Source organism: Stylophora pistillata, chromosome 7, assembly GCF_964205215.1.
Source record: "Stylophora pistillata chromosome 7, jaStyPist1.2, whole genome shotgun sequence".
NCBI lineage: Eukaryota > Metazoa > Cnidaria > Anthozoa > Scleractinia > Pocilloporidae > Stylophora > Stylophora pistillata.
The window spans coordinates 20200991-20221883 of NC_142525.1; the positions used below are offsets into that span (position 1 = coordinate 20200991).

Below are 20893 nucleotides of genomic sequence, written 5' to 3' on the forward strand. Positions count from 1 at the left end.
ATTATGGTGAAGAATAATCATAAACAGGCCAAACACCTCGTAGCTGTGACCGCCATCGGTGATGAACAGGGTCACCAAAGCGACGAAGCTTCTTACGCCGACGAAGCTCGAGCTTCTGTGGACACGGATGAGTTTGTTTCCTTACAGTCAGTTCGGGAAATGCTCAAAGTTCAAGAATCAATGCTTCGAACGCTTTTTGATTCAGTTATGAAATCGCTAACGGCATAGTTAGTAGAGGGGACTCAAGAAGCTAGAGTTGCCCTCGGCTATTGCCTCGGGCAACTCTTACGCTTCTTTCGTGCTCTCCAAACTTCCCGCGTGCTCCATAACTCGATAATGCACGCTAAAGTAGGAACCAATTGTTAAATAGAGTGTTGCAAAGAAACCTTTACATTTAGTCTTAATGAAATGAATGCATAATTAATGTATGAGATTATATGGAACTCTTTTCAAACAACATCTTAACAAATAGCAGTACAGGGGAGTCATTTTGTTCGGAGTTGTGTGCTGTTTGCTGAATTTAGCTGGCCGTCGTTACGAAGCGCGATCGTGGTTCTTCAGTCGCCTTTGCCTTCAGAGTTGTCAAAGACAGCGATAGTTATCCAGACAAGGCAGGAGATTAGTTCTGTAAGATACTTTTCCAGCGAGTCTGAAGACTGGTTGGATTTTTAAGTGTTATTAGCATGAAGCGATACGGGTAATTATTGAGTTCTGAAAATATTCACACTCACTTTGCTCCGACGTGCGGTCAATCAATCAATCAATCAATCAGTCAATCAATCAATCAACAGCTTTATTTAAGTGTCTAATCTTCTAGCTTGCCCTCAGATCTACTAATAGGGGACAATACTTATATTACTTATTAATGATAAATGTATATTAATAATACTATAAGATAATAAGATTTAACTATTCAAAACTTCTTCAAATATATGCTATAGTCAATATACTTAAAAGTACACCTATGCAATTAAAACTATGTTTACAATTTTTATAATATATCAACTCTACTAGATATAATATTTTCTGTTTATGAATTACGAGTTACACAGGCGGCACCTTTTACATGCGTTTTCACTAACCAATTCGCTCAGATCTTTTTTCCTTATATTTGCTCTAAACATTCTTAAGGAGGTCTCGTTTCTGTCCTCCATGCTTAATTTTGACCATAAAAATGGCCCAAAAAATCTGAGGGAATGCTTTCCGTATTTGACAGTTTTTACCCTTTGAACATGAAAGTCCGAGTTCCTCAGGTTTTAGTTCGAAGGCGATGGCGAGAAGAGTTCTAGTATATTGTAAGGCAGTAATCTATTCCTGATTTTGAACATAAAGATAGCGATATCTTGTAATCTCCTGTTATATAGACTAGTCATTCCAGCGTGTGTAAGAAGGTCACTATAAGGAGAGACTCGATCTTTGAAGACTCTACGTAGACCTCTTTCATTAATTCTCTCTAGTTTGTTTCTGTCACTTGCACGACAAAAGTGCACGGCGCGTCAAATGAGTAATCTACGTCACGCTAAAAACTCGCCCCAGTCTTCTTGAGTCTGGCAATTGATTACGTAAACTAATGGCGGGTCAAAAGAAAATCGCGAATTTGACGATCTTCCCGTATGATAATTCGGAAAAAAAAAATTCAGAACCGATTAACTAGTAAACATTTCAAGTCTTAATGTAAAAATATTTGGATTTTTCGGGTTCCCAAATTACAGGGAAGTTTCATAAGAGTGCTCCTTTAAGATTCTTAAATAGCAAAATGTCAGAATATTTGACTTGGAATGCGAAAACTTATATGTAGGCGCATTTCACCGCTTAGGAAAAATGAAACTTGATGAGTATCATATATTTTAGCCTGATCGATCAGCAAAATCCTTTACAAAGTAAGCAATCATTTCCTAAAACTTGTTGCGGCAAAGCGTTCAAACAATTAGTCTTTCAAACACTGACGACCGTGTACCTCACTACACGCTCAAATCCTCTACGTTTGCATACAACTTCTTGTCGTACATTCTCATGTCGATCAGTATCTAAGGAACAAAAGAAATTAATACTATTATGGAACTGAACTTGTTTCCCCTTTACGTTCAACTGAATGCAGTTATCCATGTACATCAGCTGTCAGCTCAGTGTGAGCTGGTATTTTAAGACGTTAGCATTTACTACTTTTACAGGCATCTCAGCGCATTTTTGCAAAAATCTCATCATCTGTTATCTAATGACCATAAAGGTTTCTTGTGTTATATGGAAATTTAGTTGTGCTTCTCATGCACCGATATTAACCGCTGAAGAAGCAATAGCCAATTTTTGCACGAATTGGAAGAGGTGATTACATCTTACTCGGCCATCTGATTGACAGTCTATTAATTTAAAGATACTTCAGCATAAAAGCAAATTGCTATGTTCATCACTTTCCTGACCTTCTGTGAAGTTTCCATGTCTTTGAGCTGAGTTTTTAACCCGGTGAATGCCGGTCTTTTATCCGGGTTATCTTGCCAGCATGTCATCATGATCTGATACCTAGTAATTTTACATGGAATATAATATTATTTGATCTCGCAAACAACAGGCATAATCTATGTGTGAGAGTTTATAAAATATTTCCTGTTGAAATGAAGGAGAAGAGTTTACAAAGCTTACAATTCATCATTTACGTGTTGCGGTTTAGGCATTCTGTATCCTTCTTCGAGTAAGTTAACAATTTTTTTTCCGTCCAGTTGTGGGTAGGGTGAACCGCCTGAAAGAGAAAAACAAGAAAATCAATATGTAATTGTGTCAAACAACGACCATCACCGAAAGCACCGACCTATGTCAGTTGATAAAGTATACATTTGCACAGAAGTTTGCATACCTGAACAAAATGCATTTGTTTCCGCGAAACTTTGCTGTCACGCTGTTTCACGTGTGTATTGCTTTTACGCGATAATTGCCTGCGAGTGTTTGTGGTTATTTGTATCGTTGCGTAATGTTACGTAACTTAAGCCGAGTAGTTTGTCAGGTTTTTTGCTTGAATTTAGTCCGTTAGATCAATGTTTATGTTCCCTTTTCTTAAAAACAGCTTCTTCGATTCTTAAATGCCTGTAAAGCTATGCATCTTTAAGGTGAACATTTTTCTTCATTTGTGTTTATTTGTAAGTTTTCGTTCTCTTATCACGTGTTTCTCTACTTATGTTTAGCACTGTAAGGGTGTGGATATTTTGAAGACCTGTACATCACCTGTAAATAGACAAGCACAATCACGCGTAACTGCGCTCACAGCATTGTTCAATTGAAACAAGCACAGTTGCAAAATTTTTTTGCAAAAATAATTCCCCATAGTCTTATAAATAGCTCTTACTCCAGTTCTGTGTTCAATTTCAATTTAATTTTTTTTAATTTCAACAACTTTATTGGGTTTGACTTCTAAAAAAGAAAAAAAAAAAAGAAACACACAACCGTAGCACTTAGTACATATTACAAAGACCCAAAAGGGAGGGTGCGAACGGGACGCGAGGTCCCATGCGAGACACTCCCCTATATTAAAAAATAAATAAATTAATTAATCATGAAAAGGACAGTTTTGTAAAAAAAAAAGGAAATACAATTGTTTGCAATGGCAGGGGCAGGTTCTGATCAAGGTCCAGGTACAGGTGTAACCTGCATCAAAAGAGGTCCGAGGTAATTACATAAGATGGAAATAATAAAATTCTTGAAGGATACATATGAAGTTCCAGAGCTTAACAGTTCTGTTCGTGGTTTAGTTGGACAGCGGTTCCTTATATTAGCGTGCGCGAAGGCGAGGCTATCGGGTCAAGCTTCCCTGAAGATTGTAAACATGGTTGTCGAAAATGCTACATCATTTCCAAAATCAGTGAAGAGAAAGAGAAATTTTTAGGCGGTAATTTTCAAGCGATCTTACGAAAGAAGTGCCGAAGGAATGACTTTCTTATTGGAAAGGAACTGCCAAAGATGGATGTGCTTGATCGACAGCTTCGAAACCCGTACTAGTTCAAAGGTGAGTTCATAATATTGTCTTCAATTTTGGCATTTTTACCCTGATGACAAATTATTTCAAAATCTTAGTGTCTGTGTACCTTTTCTTTTAAACAGGGTTATAAGCCATTCCAAGGACGAATAGGAAGACGATTTTCGTGAAAAGTGGCAGCACTTAGGCATGTAAACAAGTGAATGGAGCGAACAAAACAGTTACTACCATCGCAGCTGTTACAAGCACTGGTCTTCCTAATCGTCCAGAATGGTCATCACTGGTACGTGGGGGAAACGACCTCCCCGTTTGTGGTAGGCAAAACGTTGTCTGCGATTTCATTGAAAGAAAAACTCAAGATGACGGAAAAACTGAAGATTAGAGGAGCGTAAACAATAAAACATTGCCTTTATTTAGACATGGTCACGTGCAAAACACTGATAGAACACACTTTCGTTGTGAAAGTTTGCCATATAGCTTCCTGTTTTAGTCTCATTTGCTGTTCTCCTCGAGACTTCACAAAGCATTCTGGCTCAAAATGCATGCTGCATAAATTTTTTTTTACTTAAAGGAGTGTTTTCTCTTCGGATTTTTACTAGTGACTTGTGGAGATGATCTTTGTTTGATAACGGAAAGCTCGGCTCGTACAAGCAAAGACTATATAATGTCTCATCATGATATTTTACCCAAATTTTCACAAGGTTCTAACTTTTATATACGTCCTCTAGTAGTCTTCAGAGGTGCTTGACCCGAGAGCCTCTCTTTCGCGTATGCTAATGAAGGAAACCGCTGACATACTAAACCGCGCACGCGGATCTGGAATAAGAGCTATTTCCGTTAGATGTTACCTATGGTGAAAATCTCATAAAGGACAACTCCATAACTCCATCTGCAGAGAGGTAATGCAAACATGAGTAAAATAGCTGGTTGAAGACATTAAAATTGTATAAGTTAACGAAGTATTTTGTTTGAAAAAGTTTATAATCCTTATCTAAACTGGTAAAATTTGCAGAAAAGAACTTAAAACTTTGCGCGCATCTATGTTATCTAATTCCTAACTACACATATTGCGATTATTATAACGTGAACAAGTTGCGTCTGCTATGTCAAAGAATAATTGGTTCATGCTTGTAAGAGCAACAACAACAACAACAACAACAGCAACTTATTTAAGATTAGAAACATAGCTAAGTACATTTAAAGAACGATCTCCGGCTAAAATGATTACTTCGTTCGGCAGGTTGTCCGGACAGAAGTGTTTGGCCTTGTCTTATCTTTAAGAAGAGAAAGCCAGGATTCAAAATCCGCTTAAATCAAGTTAAATCGGTAAAATAACGACACCAGGAGCAAACAACACACGTGTGGAATAAGGTAAGCCATTTTTATTTGAGGAAGCTCGAAAGGGTTTTTTTGACTGCGTGGAGAATGGATTCCAAGGTACACACAACCTTATTACTCGCGGGAGAAATAAGCGATGGCGCGCGCTATCAGATCCGCGGGCGAGTTGTAAACAAACATGGCCGCCATGAGCGTTTCAAAATAGCCGGGTACCTCTATTGTTTCCAACGGAAGTGGTTATTTGAGAACAAAAATGGAAAGTTTACTTCTTGAAAGCAGGTAGGAAAATGTTCAGATGCCAGGATTCTTGCCGAAAGTGGTCAAAAAAATTTTATTTAACGAGCTAAAAGAGGATGGTGAAGTCGACACCTCACCAATAAAGTCGCGTCGAGTGCATTCGGTGGGTCTTACTTTGTTCCAAGAGAAATTTATGTGGATACCTCTGAGTCCTCCGATCTGTTTCGCATTGAATTTGATTCCTAATAAAATGAAATGACCGAGAAATTTCCTAAACAACTCACTGGAAGATGAAAAGGAAAATGAAATCATTGTTGGATCCAGGACTGTAAACATTGACAGTTTTATTAACGGAAATGGAGAATTGTAAATGCAGCCATAAAAATAAACACAATTTTCAGAAAACAAGCCGGAGATCATAAAAATGTAGATGAGACTTTAATTCTAATTCAACCACAGACGGTAAAATTAAAATGAAATATTCATTTCAAACTCGTGAGAAAGATTGTTGATATTTCCCTCGATAAACTGTAAATTACAACAACGAAAATGTAAACTCGCACTTGTTAAGAAAAGATTGCAAAATTTGCTTTGTTTTCAATTTAAAATGGAATAATGAAAGTTCACGGTTATGACAGTGGCAAAGAGAAAAAAAGAAAAATAAAGCCAAGGCTTGTTCATATCTCTAGTATCTCGAAAATTATAGAAATTCCCGAAATCTGTGACGACCAACAAATTACTGATGTATATGAAACCCTAATTTTCGCTGGGTCTGACGCTCATGACAATCTGGAAGACGTCAAATCAAATTCTTTTCACTCCTCCACTCCTCCACTTCAAATTGCGCATGAACAATTATATCAGTCAATCATGGTAAATGTGCATCGCCGAATGAAGCCTTCGATCAAGCCATCTTCTCAGAACAACGACAAGTTACCATCCAGATGTTCGATGGAAAGCTTCATCTTTCAACAAACATGGTCCAGAAGCTGGCAGATGTTGGTTTGTCTCATGTTACACTACAATCTGTGTACGAGAAACTCAACATCAACGGCCTCAATGGAGTACTGGCATTGGCGCCATCTGGATAATCAACTTGTCATAATATATCGAATTCCGCTAGAGAATTCTCTCCGGAGTTTCTCTCCGGAGTTCATTTCCAACTATCGTAACGGTAAGTAGTCTGAGTCTCAAATGATGGCTTATTTTTCAGGAAGGTGTAAAATCACAAAACAATGTGAATCCATCTTCAGGATGAACGATTTTTTCCGCGCTGAGGGCATCCATCGATTAATCGCGCGGACACGGACTCGTCCTCGCGAAAATGAGCCCGTGATTCAGCGGTATCGTTTAAAACGCGTGACCAGATATAAAAGTGTGAGCTAAAATTGCAAAAACCGGAAATAAACCTTGCTAGGTTTATGAACTAATATCTCAAAAATTAGTTGGGTGACCTACCCTGATTTTTTGGGATACAAATTATTTTCATCATTACGCATTCCTGAAGAAAATTAAAAATAATTTATCTAGTGGAAATTTTTTTACATTTCAAAACAGCATTTTCCTAAATAATTCAAGTTCTGCTAGATAGTTTTTTTTAATATCACTTATACAGGTAGAGAATGTGATGATGTTTAAGAAATTTGAAAAAAAAACTAGGTCACCGACTTGGTTTTGGAGATATCTTTCAAAAACTGAGTTTCAGAGGATCTTTTAGCACTACTGTACTGTTGTCATGCCAACAGATAATGCCTGACGAACCCCCTTAAAAGATTTCCCTAACATAGTGTTATGCATATGTCGAGTTATTATCCTGATGATAAGTTTGACAGTCCTGATATCTTTTACTGATTGGCGCTTGCTGTTAATTGTGGAAAACCCTTTCGAGCCTCCTTAATTAATATTTTCACTTTTAACTATCTCCATGGACATCTTACAGAAAATTCATAAAAATCCTTATAAATCGATATGCAAATTGTGTTCCTTGTGTGGTTCTTAAAGAGAGCTTGGGCCGCCTGTGGTATATTAAGATTACGAAAGGAGGCTAACCTAAAGTATTAAATAACTTAATAAGACAGGAGAATACGACATTTAGTAGTAACTCCTTTATCTTTCTATATTGTATTATATTGTATTTAAAGATTTGTACAATGTACAGGTGGGAGAACAATAGGACACGTAGTCCCCTACCAGGTTCACCCATCTAAACCCAACCCACCCATCTCACTCAGGGGTGGACATCTATCACACAGTAATTTCGTGCATGGGAAATTAACGTCTCCTACCCCAACCCTGAGGGAGACGGAACCTCCATTTATTAGTCCCTATCCGAGAAGACTAGAATATCTAACCATTTCTCGATGTTGTAGAAAGTTAGTGTGGTGTCCTGTGGGCATCCGGGACTATACACAGTGTTCAGGTGACCGGGAGAGTGTGCGGGTATGTGAGAAAGAGCGGGAGTTCGAAGGGTAACGGTGCGTTGTGCGAGTTATTGACCTTAGTGGCTTCTAGGAATATTACATTGGCAACGAGGATGGTCTAAATATGAGTGAGAAGCACTTACCACCGTTGGATTTAACCGGACCGGCTCTGCAAGTTGCGGACAGGTGGCGTAAATGGAAGCGCGCGTTCGAATATTACGCCGAAGGAAAGAGCATGGACAATGCTCGTAAGAAGACGTCTCAACTTTTGCATTTCGCCGGTATGGAAGTGCAAGACATATTTGAAGACTTACAAGATCCTGGTCCTATCCCAGCGGAGGGTGATAACGCTTATAAGGTCGCTATTCGAAAGCTGGATTTCTACTTTCGCGTCGAGGAGAATATTCCTTACGAGCACCATGTTTTTCGTCAGCTGTCACTGCATGAGGGGGATACCGCTGACCAGTTTATGGTACGCCTGAGAAAACAAGCTAGGGACCGGTCATTATTTATCGCCTGGGGGGGGTCGGAGTATTTAGGGGGGGATCACATGGTTTTTTGAAGACCTTTAGGGGGGATCAGCCGTAATTGACAAGCATAATGGGGGGGATCAGACCAAAAAAAAAGGAATTTTAGGTCGCGCCAGGACCCCGGGTGATTGCATTTGTAAATACTTTGGTAGGATTTGCCGCTGGGACTCCCCCAACCATATATTCAAGACTACGTTCAGTTGTATTTTGTATTATATAAACTCTATTCTAGCCCAGACACAAAACCCAAACCCTTTTACAGACCCTCCATTTTGTAAAAAAGAATCACTATCGTAGTCTAACATACACGTTTTTATTCAGGCACGATCTAAATTAGAAAGGTAATCAAGATTTTGAGAATGGAATACTTACAATTGCTCAAAATTGTTTCATAACGTTTCAGTTTGTTTTATAGAGAATCGTAATCTAAAATCATAAACTTTCATTATTTTAATACGCGGCCGAATGAAAAAAACAACTAAACGAACGAACGTACAAGGACTTTCAATGGGATAACCTCATCGAGGGTGGCAAAGTTCAAAAGTTGCGGGTAAGAGAACTAGACCTGTATCTCAACAAGCATGGTTTGACGACTGTGGGTCGGAAACTTGACAAAGTGAAGGCCATTCGATGTCACTATTACCGACAGAATAAAGAGACTGTGATAACAGAAGAACTGTCGAGTGATGAAGATGACGTGGAATTCGAGGATGAAGAATCCGAAAGTGGAGAGGCAGAGAGCGACGATGACTATGTTTTCGTGGATTTGGATGAACAGCCTGAGATTGGCACTTCCTCGACAATTCAGTTCGTATCTGACGAGCAAATATTTACCGTTGTGGTTCAAGGTCCATGAGACGTAAGTACCACTATTAAAATATCACTTGCATATTCAAAAAGTTATTTGGCGGTGGCTGGGAGAAAAGGGGGGGGGGATCATGAAACTTTCCACTACCGATAAGGGGGGATCTCTAAAAAACCAGATACTCTACGGGGGGATCAGGTAAATGCTTCGATGTGACAACAAAAATACTCCGACCCCCCCCCAGGCGATAAATAATGACCGGTCCCCTAGGCATTGTAATTTCGGAACGAGTTTGAACGACAACTTGAGGGATCAGCTGATTGAAAAGTTAACGGATTTTGAGCTGAAGAGGAAGTTGTTCGAACACAGAAATATTACACTGGAAGAAGCCTTAGATAAAGCTCGTGCTTGGGAAGCGGCTGGGAGACAAGCCACAAACATGACCGTGAACCCAGTGGTAATGGAAGGAGACAGCGTCAATGCAATCAGGACGAGACAAGGAAAAAGAGATGATGAGCCCAGAAAGTGCTACAATTGTGGAAGAGAGGGGCATCTGACCATTGATAGGTGTTGTCTAGCAAAAGGAAAGAAATGTGCAGAATGTGGGAGGTATGGTCATTTTGCTTTGTGTTGTAAGGCACAGAGTGGTAATTATGCAACTGGAGGTAAACCGGATCAGCGAAGGAGGGATTCTGATAGACGCCAGCCTTACAATGCTAACTTCGTGAGCGATCAGAACGCATCTGACAGCGAGAAGAAATGCTTTTGCATTTGCAGTTACAGAGAATCAAGGAGAAACATGCAATGCAACCCGTCTTAAAGAACCAGTGCTGGAAGTGAATATTAATGGCATTACAACAAGAGCACTCATTGATTCAGGGTCAGTAAGTAACCTCATAGGAATGGAAGAATATGAAGAACTTAAGGCCCAAGGCCTTAACGCGAAGATGGAGGATTGCCACAAGCGGTTGTAAATATATGGCGGGAGGGAGTTGGAAGTGATTGGCTAGGTTAAAGTTGAGACCTCGGCAGGTGATAAGAGGATAGGTTTGCATTTGGTAGTCACTAAGAGTGGAAGGTGTCTGCTGGGCCACGAAATCTCACAAGCTCTGGGTCTTCTTCGTATTAGTTCGAGCGTCAGCAGTGAGTTTGTGGAGTGCAATGTCGTTAGCGAGAACTTAGCCCCAGTTCTTCAGGCTAAGTATCCAACAGTGTTTGTTGGCGTCGGAAAGCTGAAAGACTACAAACTGAAACTACACGTCGACTCAAAGGTGCCACCAGTAGCTCAGAAACCAAGGCGTGTCCCATTTGCACTGCGAGAGAAAGTAACTGCGAAAGTTGAAGACCCCATTGCTCAGGATAAAGTGGAGCGAGTAAATGGGCCGACGTCATGGGTTAGTCCTGTGCTGATTGCGCCAAATGCATCAGGGGATATCCGGTTGTGCATAGATATGAGGAAGGCAAATGCAGCTATCATTTGTGAAAGGATACCCATCCCAACGGTGGACGAGGTGTTAGAAAATCTCAATGGCAGTGCAGTGTTTTCAAAATTGGATCTTTGTCTGGGATTCCACCAGATTGAACTAGATGAAGACTCCAGAGAAATAAACGCATTTGCCACACATGATGGGTTATTCAGATACAAGAAGCTGAGTTTCAGAGTAAACTCAACACCTGAGAAGTATCAGCAGATAATAAGACAAGTGGTCTCTGATATTGGTGGGGTTCAGAACATTGCCGATGAATTGACAGTGCATGGCAAGAATAATGAGGAGCATGACAGGCATGTTCATAAAGTATTGCAGTGATTAGAGGAGAAGAATCTCACCCTCAACCCTCAGAAGTGTCAATTCAGGATGGACAAAGTAGTCTTCATGGGACCTCTAGTATCAAAGCACGGTATCGGTCCAACAGAAGAGAAAGTCCGTGCTGTACTTGAATCAAGCCGCCCAACCACACCAACAAAGGTTAGGAGCTTCCTGGGGATGGTCGGCTTCAATGCACGTTTTATTCCCAACTTTGCCACCATTGCAGAACCTCTACGAGCGATCTCTAGGCAGGGAGTACCCTTTGTATGGGACAGTGAGCAAGAAGCGTCATTTCAGGAACTGAAATAGCGGTTAGCCGAGGCACCTGTTCTGGCATACTTTAACAAAGAGGCACATACTCGAGTGATAGCTGATGCAAGTCCGGTGGGGCTAGGTGCAGTGCTAGTCCAGGAGAAGAACGGTGTGGGCAGAGCCGTCTGTTACGCCAGCAGGAGCCTTAGCAGCGTGGAAAGGAGATATAGTCAGACAGAAAAAGAAGCGCTCGCACTAGTGTGGGCGTGCGAACGGTTCAACCAATACTTGTACGGCTTGCAGACCTTTGACTTGGTGACAGATCATGAGGCCTTGAAGGTTATTTACTCTAGAGGATCCAAGCCATCAGCACGCATTGAACGCTGAGTGTTGCGGTTGCAACCATATAGTTCCAAGGTATGCTGCGTCGCATCACGAGATAATATTCTGATGTCCTGTCACGTCTGACAACGCTCCAAGCGTCAGAGAAATGTCGTTATGACGATGAACATGTTCGGATGGTTGCTCTTAAAGCAGTCCCCGTAGCCATTAAGATCCAGGAGATAGAGAGTGCCTCTGTAGAGGATGAAGAGTTACAAGCAGTGTGTAATTGCCTTGTTAGTGGAAATTGGGAGAAGGGCCCACGGTAATTTTTGATGGTGCGCAACGAATTGACGTTCATCGGTCAAGTTATACTAGGTGGAATACGAATTGTGATACCTAAAGTGCTGAGATGAAGGGTTTTGTAACTTGCGCACGAAGGTCACAAGGGAATCGTGAAAATGAAGGAGAGACTCAGGTCTAAAGTGTGGTGGCCAGGAGTTGATAAGGCTGTGGAACGGAAGTGCCGGGTATGTTACGGGTGCCAACTGGTCACAAAGGAGACAATCACTCCGCCTGTGAAAATAATCAGGATGCCTGAGAGGCCATGGCGTGATCTAGCGCTGGACTTATTTGGGCCTATGCCAACAGAAGAATATCTGCTGGTCTTAGTGGATTACTTCAGCCGATGGGTGGAAGTTGACATCATTAAATCTACTACTTCTGAGATGATCATCAAGTGTTTAGATAAACAGTTCTCCAGGTATGGGGTACCTAATACTCTGAGAACGGACAACGGACCCAACCTAGTGTCCGCAGAAATGAAAGAATACTTGAATGAAATGGGCATCGAGCATAGACTGACCACACCACTATGGCCTAGGGTAAATGGGGAAGTCGAAAGACAAAATCGTTCCCTTTTGAAAACAATGAGAGTGGCCCATGCTGAGAAGAGAGACTGGAGACCAGAGTTGAATAAGTATCTTCTGGCCTACCGTTCCACCCCGCATGTAACAACTTGCCAGAGCCCAGCAGAACTGTTATTCGGGAGGAAATTGTCTACTAAGTTGCCAGAGGTTGCTAGTCTAGAAGAATCTGAGGACCCAGGATATCAGCAGGCCAGAGATCGCGATGCAGAAAAAAAGCTGGTTGGGGCTGACCATGCCAACAAGAGGCATCAGGCCGCAGAGAAATGCATACAGAAAGGGGATTTTGTGTTACTGGAGAAGAGGAAGGAGAATAAATTGTCACCACATTACGAGAAAGAGCCATACCAGGTGGTAGCACGTCATGGGAATCAAGTCCAGTTAAAGTCACCTCAAGGCGTGCAATACAAGTGAAGCATTACGCATGTCAAGCAGTTTGTTACACCAGCTACAGAGTCAAAGGGACTGAGCCTTGTAGAGCCTGCAGAAGTACCTTGTGAGCAAGGGTGTGGCAAAGGACTCACACCCAGCCCAGAGATGGGAGCCAGTGCATGGCCAGTGGAGGAACAGAGCCCTATCCAGCCACAGCTGCTACCAAGGAGATCAGGGAGAGTCACCCGACCTCCTGAGAGACTCAGCGACTATGTCACTGACTTTGATCGTATTGTACTTACAGTTTTCTATTTACCCGATCGGACATTGTTGACATTTTTCATGCTATTTTGTTGAAATTCATGTCAGAGTTCATGAACGGAGAAAGAGGAAGATGTGGTGTCCTTTGGGCATCCGGGACTATACACAGCGGTCAGGTGACCGGGAGAGTGTGCGTATATATGAGAAAGAGCCGGAGTTCGAAGGGTGACGGTGTGTTGTGCGAGTTATTGACCTTAAGGCTTCTAGGAATATTACAGGTAGCATATTATTCTCACTTGTTTTAAGACCTTGAGTGTTGGTCCGGCCGAGGCGAGAACCCTCGACCTCCCGCACAACAGTCCAGCGCTCTATCCATTGAGCTAACTGGGAGGCGGTTACGAAAAGACGAACGTTTGAGAGTGCGCGTAGATCGAGTTATGAATGCACTTAGTAAAGTCTGGGGAGCCGTGAAGATGCTAGAGTTTCTCTGCTGCACTTTAAGTAACTCTTATGCTTATCTTGTGCTCTCCAAACTCCCACAAACATCCATACCATCCCACACCACTATCTACGCACGCTAACCATGAACCACTTGTTCAATAGAAGTCATTTCTAAACAAAATGATCAGTTATACTTACACGTCACTTTTGGTGGTATATTTACCATATAACAACGCCTCATAAGCTGTCCACTTCAGTGGAAGACGGCCCTGAAGAATTGATAATGGGAAAAAAATTATTTATATCAAGAAATCAAAGGCTGTGTTATTTGAAATAATACTCTTTTAGGTATCTATTATTTTCTCATCAGTTCATCTCTACCACAACAATGATTGTTCAAGATGATTATTCTGAATGCTGTGAAATTGAGTACCCCCACTTCTTTTGTAATACCTTTGTCTTTCGTTTATAAATATTCTCCTGCTGGGCATCTCTGGCCATTCCAAAGTCTGTCACTTTACATGTTTCATTTTTTCCAACCAACACATTACGGGCTGCAAGGTCTCGATGGATGATCTAAAATAATGGATTGTGAAAAAAATATTGACTTCTCAGTGAGAATTTGTAATTACAAGAGGAAAAAAACTAAAATGAGCCTTAGATATGAAAATAGCCGTATCTACCGAAATTAATGATGTGCGTATTTCTTATCCTCGCAGATGGCCGGCAATGAAAAAGTACTAATTCGGTTGCAATTTTCAAGAAAAATCGAGAAAATGTTCTTTGACAATCGATAAACTGGGAATTAAACTTAATTGTACACTGCGAAGAAGGAGTACATCTGCAAGGCTCCGAGACGATTGCCAACCCCAAATTAAGGTAATGATAATTGGTTGTATCACCTAAGTTGAAATTGTAAATTGGCCACCGTAACGAATAAGAAAGCTGACGTTTCGAGCGTTAGCCTTTCGTCAGAGCGAATGAAGGAATTGTGGGTTGCATGTGGTTTTATATGCAGAAAGCGGAGCTACGCCATTGGTGGAAACATGGCAACGAGAAAAACACGAATAAATTAGTGGAATGAAAAGCGTTCGTGGATACCTGTGGGATTAAGAGTGCCGATTTGAAAGATTGACTTTTGTTCAAGAGTTTTGCGGCTTTCCGTGTTGCCTAAATGTAAGGAAAGACCGCAGATTGCCATGTGTTGTTTAGAATAATTAGGTAAATTAAAGTGTCTAGCGACCGGTTTAGATGCGTCCTTGTCATTCCTTTCCGCGTCGCGAAGGTGTTCTCGGAATCGGTCACCTAGTCGTCTTCCTGTTTCGCCGATGTATAACTTTTTGCAATAAGTGAAAGTTACGCAATAGATAACTTTGGCGGAGGTGCACTTGAAGTGATCGCTGATCTTAATGGATCGCCTGGGTCCCGATATTTTCTGAGCGTTGTGAATGAAAGGACAAGTTTTACATCGTGCCCGAGCGCATTTAAAAGTGCCGAGGTTGGTCATTAGTTTGGAATGAACTTCTGACCGAAAAACTTCCTATGTTTTTGTCGCGTTTGAATGAAATAAGTGGAGGTTGCGGAAAGATAGTGCCAGTCTCTAGATCGTTTTGAAGTAATTTAAAGTTTTTAAGAATAGTGAATTTAACTGAGTGGTTGTGAGGGTGAAAGGTGAGAGTGAATGGAATGCGGTCAGAATTTTCCTTCTGTGACGTTTGTAGTGCTGACTGTCGATCAATAAGTTGGGCGCGGTGGTGACGCGCTTGAACGACAGAAACAGGGTAACTAGGTTTTTCGAAAAACTGGCCCATTGACTCTGATTTGTGGGAAAAATCAGAGTCATCACTACATAAACGACGAAGTCTTAGAAACTGAGAAAGTGGGATGGAATTCTTAACACGAGATGGATGCGAAGATGAAGACAAGTAACTATGTGAGTCTGTGGGTTTGTAATACACACTAGTGGATAAGCCGTTGCCTTCAATTGTAACTTTGATATCTAAGAAAGATAAAGAATTGTCGGAAATTTCCCAGGTATATTTTAGAGCCGGGTGAAAAGAATTGACTGCGGTTATGTATTGAGTAAGCTCCGTTCTGGTAGAGGAGGTAGCGCCATGATACAGCCGTCGATGTAGCGACCGTAGAGTTCAAGTTTGGGGCCAATGTATTCCTAAAACATACGAAAATATTGGCATAGCTGGGTCCTATTTTAGTACCCATGGCTTCGCCGTTGGTTTGTTTGAAAAAGTTATCCCCGAATGAAAAACAATTAAGTGTGAGTACTAGTTCGGCTAAGCGAAGTAGGGTTTCAGATTTGGGTTCCTTAAAGTGCTACTGAAACGTAATTTTCATATCCGAGATTTTTGCAATATAATAAAGTTTGAGCGTTATTTGCAAACGCTGTGTACTGTTTTTGGGCCAACACATAGCAGGAAGTACATTTTTAACCATTCGAAGTTGACCGGCTGAGATCAAAATTGGTGGCCATCTTGGTGCGGCCAAAACAGCCCTGTGACGTCACTGGTTGTGTACTTCTGTGAAAGAAGGGTAAAAACATGGAGTGTGGCTTGCATGTTAGGGAAGCCGAAAAAGTGGATTTCGGACAAAATGCCATCCTCGTCTTCTTCATCGGCGGCCATATCGACATCTTGGCTATCTGCGAGAGGTTCGCCTTGATAGGGAGCAAAATTCCCGACTGATACCGAGAACGAATCTCTAGCAGTCTATTTAGTTAATGGGCAACTGACAAGATCCACAAGATTAGGATTGACATCGCGGTCTTGCCTGACCATCTACAGAAAATGTCGAAAGACATTATAACAGCAGATGGGCTACTAAACGCCCCAGGCCAAAGCAATGCCATTCAGAGAATGAAGAAAACGTGGAAGCCTCATACGACACCGCCACAGAAGATGATCTACTCGGTAAATCTGAGGATAACGAACAAATCCCTCTGTACCAAGTGCCTAGCAGAACATACCCAGAATCCCTACAATATAGGGCGAGGGCCAAAATAAGAGCAGACGAGGATTTCAAAAATGAGATAAAGCAAATCCTTAACAACGCGGAGCAAGAAACAGTAAAGGCGACCATGTGCTTCTATGAACGTGAAATCGGTCGTTTTAAAACCGAAATAAAGAAAAGAAAACGAGCAAAAACGGCTGGAACACTGAACACTAAGAACTGTAGTACGATCGAATCAGCGCGCGTGGCGCAAGCTGAAAGCAATCAAGACAACTTGACGATCGAGACAGTCAAAAAATAGCTGTACATCTACAAAGGCGAACGATTCGAAAAAGACGCAATCCCTAGTGTGTGTACTCAGTGCCACACATAAAGCAAATTCTCATGAAAACTGGCATTTAATAGAAACACAACCACTACTGAACGATCTATACAAAAATCCACCGCTCGTATCTTACAAAAGAGGGCGGTCGCTCAAAGACATACTCGTGAGGGCTAAACTTTGAATAGGCTACTCTAAACACACGCTGGGGAGTCGTCTAGGCCTGTAAACCCCATTTTACGCCACCATCTTTCTCTTCGCTACTGGAGACAACTTCGCTTCGTTCAGAAGAAGATTCACTTGACAAAACTTCAATATCTGCCATCTCCTTCGCCCACGAATACAAACAAACAGTGAGTGAAATAAACCACGCTATCGAAGTGAACACAACCAGTGACGTCATCAATCCATTTCGCTCGGTACCAGAGCTCGGACATGGTTTTGTGTAAAATTTTTTTTTGAATGTTTAAAAAAGATATCTTTCACTTCTTTTTGGCCAAAGCAAATTATGTCATGATGATCAGCATATTCAAAACTACAGGTTAGAGCAAAAATTTCAGATACGAAAATTTCGTTTCAGTAGCACTTTAACAATACGTGGATCAAAAAAATGTTTGAAGGCCAGAAGACCTTCGCCATTAGAAATGACAATGTAAAGAGATGTAATGTCCATGGTGAAAACAAGTTTGTTCCGGCCAAGAAAATTAAAGTCGCGAAAAATGTGAAGAGTGTGTTGGCTGTCTTTGATATACGATGTTGTTGTTAACGACTTTATCCGGTGTGACTAGACGCGGAAGGTTTAGTGCGAACGGAACACAAGGTCCATGCGAGGCACCACCCTTCCTCCCAATTTACCCTGGATAGAGACTGCACAAAGATAGACCACAACACCGGGCATTACGTGCCCTACTCTTTTGGAGGAGTGTGTGGGTTCTTTAACGTCCCACAAATTTGAATCACATATAAGGGCTTGTGAGACGGGACCTCCATTTTTCGTCCCTATCCGAGAAGACTAGAAAGTCTAACCGTTTGCAGATATTATTACAAGGGCAGCACTTTCTACTCAGTTATTTTAAGACCCTGAGTGTTGGTCCGGCCGGATTTGAACTCTCGACCACCCGCACAACAGTCCAGCGCTATACCAATTGAGCTAACCCGGAGGCGATGGTAAAGTTTTGACGATGGGAGCCATAATTTTGTCTAAATAGCTGGAAATAAGTTCGGTAGGGCAACTGCAAGCCGAGACAATGGGCCGACCTGGGTTGTTAGGTTTGTGAATTTTAGGTAAAAAGTAAATACAAGAAGTTCTAGGTGTGGTTATGATGAGATTTTTTGCAGTGGCCGGCAATTCTTGTTTAGCTATGAGTTCGTTAATCGTATTTTTGACGATGTTTTGATTAATGGAAGTAAGATCTTTGTCAACCTTTTGATAAAAAGAGGTATCAGAAAGTTGCCGCAAAGCTTATTTTTGGTACAGGTCTGTCCGCCAAACAACTACTGCACCGCCCTTGTCGGCCGCTTTGATAACAATGTCTTTGCATTTTTTTAATGGCTTTTTAGTGCCGACCACTCTTCAGAGGAAAGATTGCAAAATTTGGTACTACGATTGAAATTAAGTTTGTTAATATCGTGGCGACATTTTTTTATGAAAAAGTCTAACGATGCGAACTGGCCCTGTGGGTGAATCCATTTAGACTTTCGACTCTGAAGTGTCTCGAAAGTGTCTTTGTTCGAGGTGTTAGACTCATCATCTTGGTCATGAAAAAAGGCTTTTTCATAACAAAGAAAAAAAGGGCGATGGCAGGAAAATGAGAAGTTGCCTCCTGCAGAAAGAGCCCAAAGATTGGACGGTAAGAATATGTTTGTGCCAATCAGGCGTATTCTTTTGAGGATATGAAATAGTTTATTTGAGAAAATGATCTTATCACGAGTGTACGCTCTACAATTAATTTTACATAATTTTAATTTTAAAAAGATACAAGACATAGTTCAAAAACTATGCTAACTCACAGATTTTGAGGACAGGTAACTCATGCCATCAGCGATTTGCCAAGCAAACTTTATCAGCTGGTGTGAAGTCAAATTTGTTTGTGGGTCGATATCCGAGTCTTTGTAGTAAGTGTCATTTAATCCACGACTTTTTCTCAGGTAACCCAGCAGATCTCCAAAAGGAACATATTCAATCAATACCAGTAGTTCCTCTGCAAACAAATACACAAAAAACTTTTTGACACGATGGTCTTATAAATAAAATCACAAGGAAAATGTACATGGTATTATCAAACCCCGCAAGCAAAACATACCAGGTTCAGTAACACATCCCAGAAGTTTGATGACGTGAGGATGTGGTTTAAGGTTCTTCATCGTTTCAAGTTCTTTCATCAAATCTCTCTTGTCCGATTCGGCAGCGTTAGCTGGAGAGTTTAAAGAAAATATTAATGACATGCAAAATTCCAAATCACGAATGTAAGTTGTATGATAATATACATGGAAAAGGTCTGATTGGCTGAAAACGAGTGGATATTTTATGTAGCACGAGTGCAAAGTTGTAAGACGAGTGCGAATTACAAATAGCGAGCGAACTCAGTGTTATGGTTTCTTTTGTCTTGACTTTCTATTTCTCTTTTAGAATAGATTATTAGCAAATAACAACATGATTTCTCGTGCAATTTGCTGTAATGAGCAATTGCAAATTTCACCCGCCCTTCGTGCGGACTCGTGCGAGTTTTTGTCTTCGAAAAATTTACTCGTGCTTATCAATATGCTGAGATCAGAACATGGCTCACATTTAAGCATCTTAATGGCTACGGTAGTCGTATCAGGCCTCCCTCTAAGTCCTACTGCCGTTCCCTTAGCAACCTGTCCAAAAGCACCTTTACCAATGACTTTTTCTATGGTCACATGATGTCTTGGAACTTCCCAGGAGCGTGTCAGGGGATGAAGAGGGGCGTAATCAGCACCCGATCTCGTATTTTGTAGTTGTCTATTATGGGTGCTGACCTCTTTGAGCTCCACGTATTCCGCTGGAGGCTCCGAGAGTGTACTTGAATGGAGCAGACTTTGTTCGATATCGTGTTCTGCCGCCATATACTGTTAAACCAATATACCCTTCCAACTCAGTAAATAAGTCTATAGTAAATATGCCTTTGATATATCTCATTAACAGGTCATTCCAGGTATTAAGAACAGTTTACGCACTTGAATCAGACTTACGTTTTTGTTATTTCTTTATATTACTATAATCAATTGAAAGTATGTTCTCCATTTTCGAAAATTATAATGTTCAACTGATTGGTCGAGATTTCTACTATCCTCGGCAAAACTACAAAATAATTTGGATATATCAACAAAGTTGAAACGATAAATTGGCCACCGTAACGACTACAAAAGCTGACGTTTCGAGCGTTAGCCCTTCGTCGGAGCGAATAGAGGAATCAGTGGGTTGTGTGTGCTTTTAAAGGCAGAAAAAGGAGCTACGTTATTGGTGGGAACATGGCAACGAGAAAAACAGGAATAAATTAGTGGAATGAAAAGCGTTCGTTGATCCCTGTGAGATTTAGACTGCCGGTTTGAAAGATGAGCTTTTGTTCAAGACTTTTACTGCTTTTCGTGCTACCTAAGTGTAAGGAAAGACCGCAGATTGCCATATGTTGCTTAGAATGATTAGGTAAACAAAAATAACAAAAACTACAAAATGCACCTCCAAAATAAGAAGATTCGAAATGGGTGATGAAAATCGTGGACAAATATAAACACAGAAGAAGTACTGTTTTACTTACCTCCCACACTGCTGATTAGGAGAAGACAGAAAAACAGCGGGGAATATTATTTGAAAAAAGTCTCAATCGGAAGAAGACCTTTTGGTTATGCACAAGTTGAATTATGGAAAACCAAGAACAAAACAAGGCAATAGGTTCACCTAATTCCAGGAGAGA

The 20893-nt window shown here is 41.0% G+C and overlaps 1 protein-coding gene across 6 annotated transcripts in view; it reads right to left on the reverse strand.

The window, feature by feature from the left end:
• Positions 1-771: 771 nt before the first annotated feature.
• The window catches only part of LOC148727001 (scavenger receptor cysteine-rich type 1 protein M130-like), a 54986-nt gene continuing 34864 nt past the window's right edge, over positions 772-20893 (reverse strand). For 4 of the 6 annotated variants that reach the window (XM_088727247.1, XM_088727246.1, XM_088727250.1 and 1 more), the window contains 9 exons: positions 19745-20048; positions 19262-19372; positions 18969-19159; positions 14126-14248; positions 13871-13941; positions 4810-4850; positions 2638-2734; positions 2418-2517; positions 772-2027 (listed from right to left, as the gene is read on the reverse strand). In XM_088727247.1, the coding sequence (XP_088583373.1) occupies positions 1962-2027; positions 2418-2517; positions 2638-2734; positions 4810-4850; positions 13871-13941; positions 14126-14248; positions 18969-19159; positions 19262-19372; positions 19745-20048 (1104 nt within the window). In that variant the 3' untranslated portion in view covers positions 772-1961. The other 2 variants (XR_015989458.1, XM_088727249.1) reach the window with 2 other exon arrangements.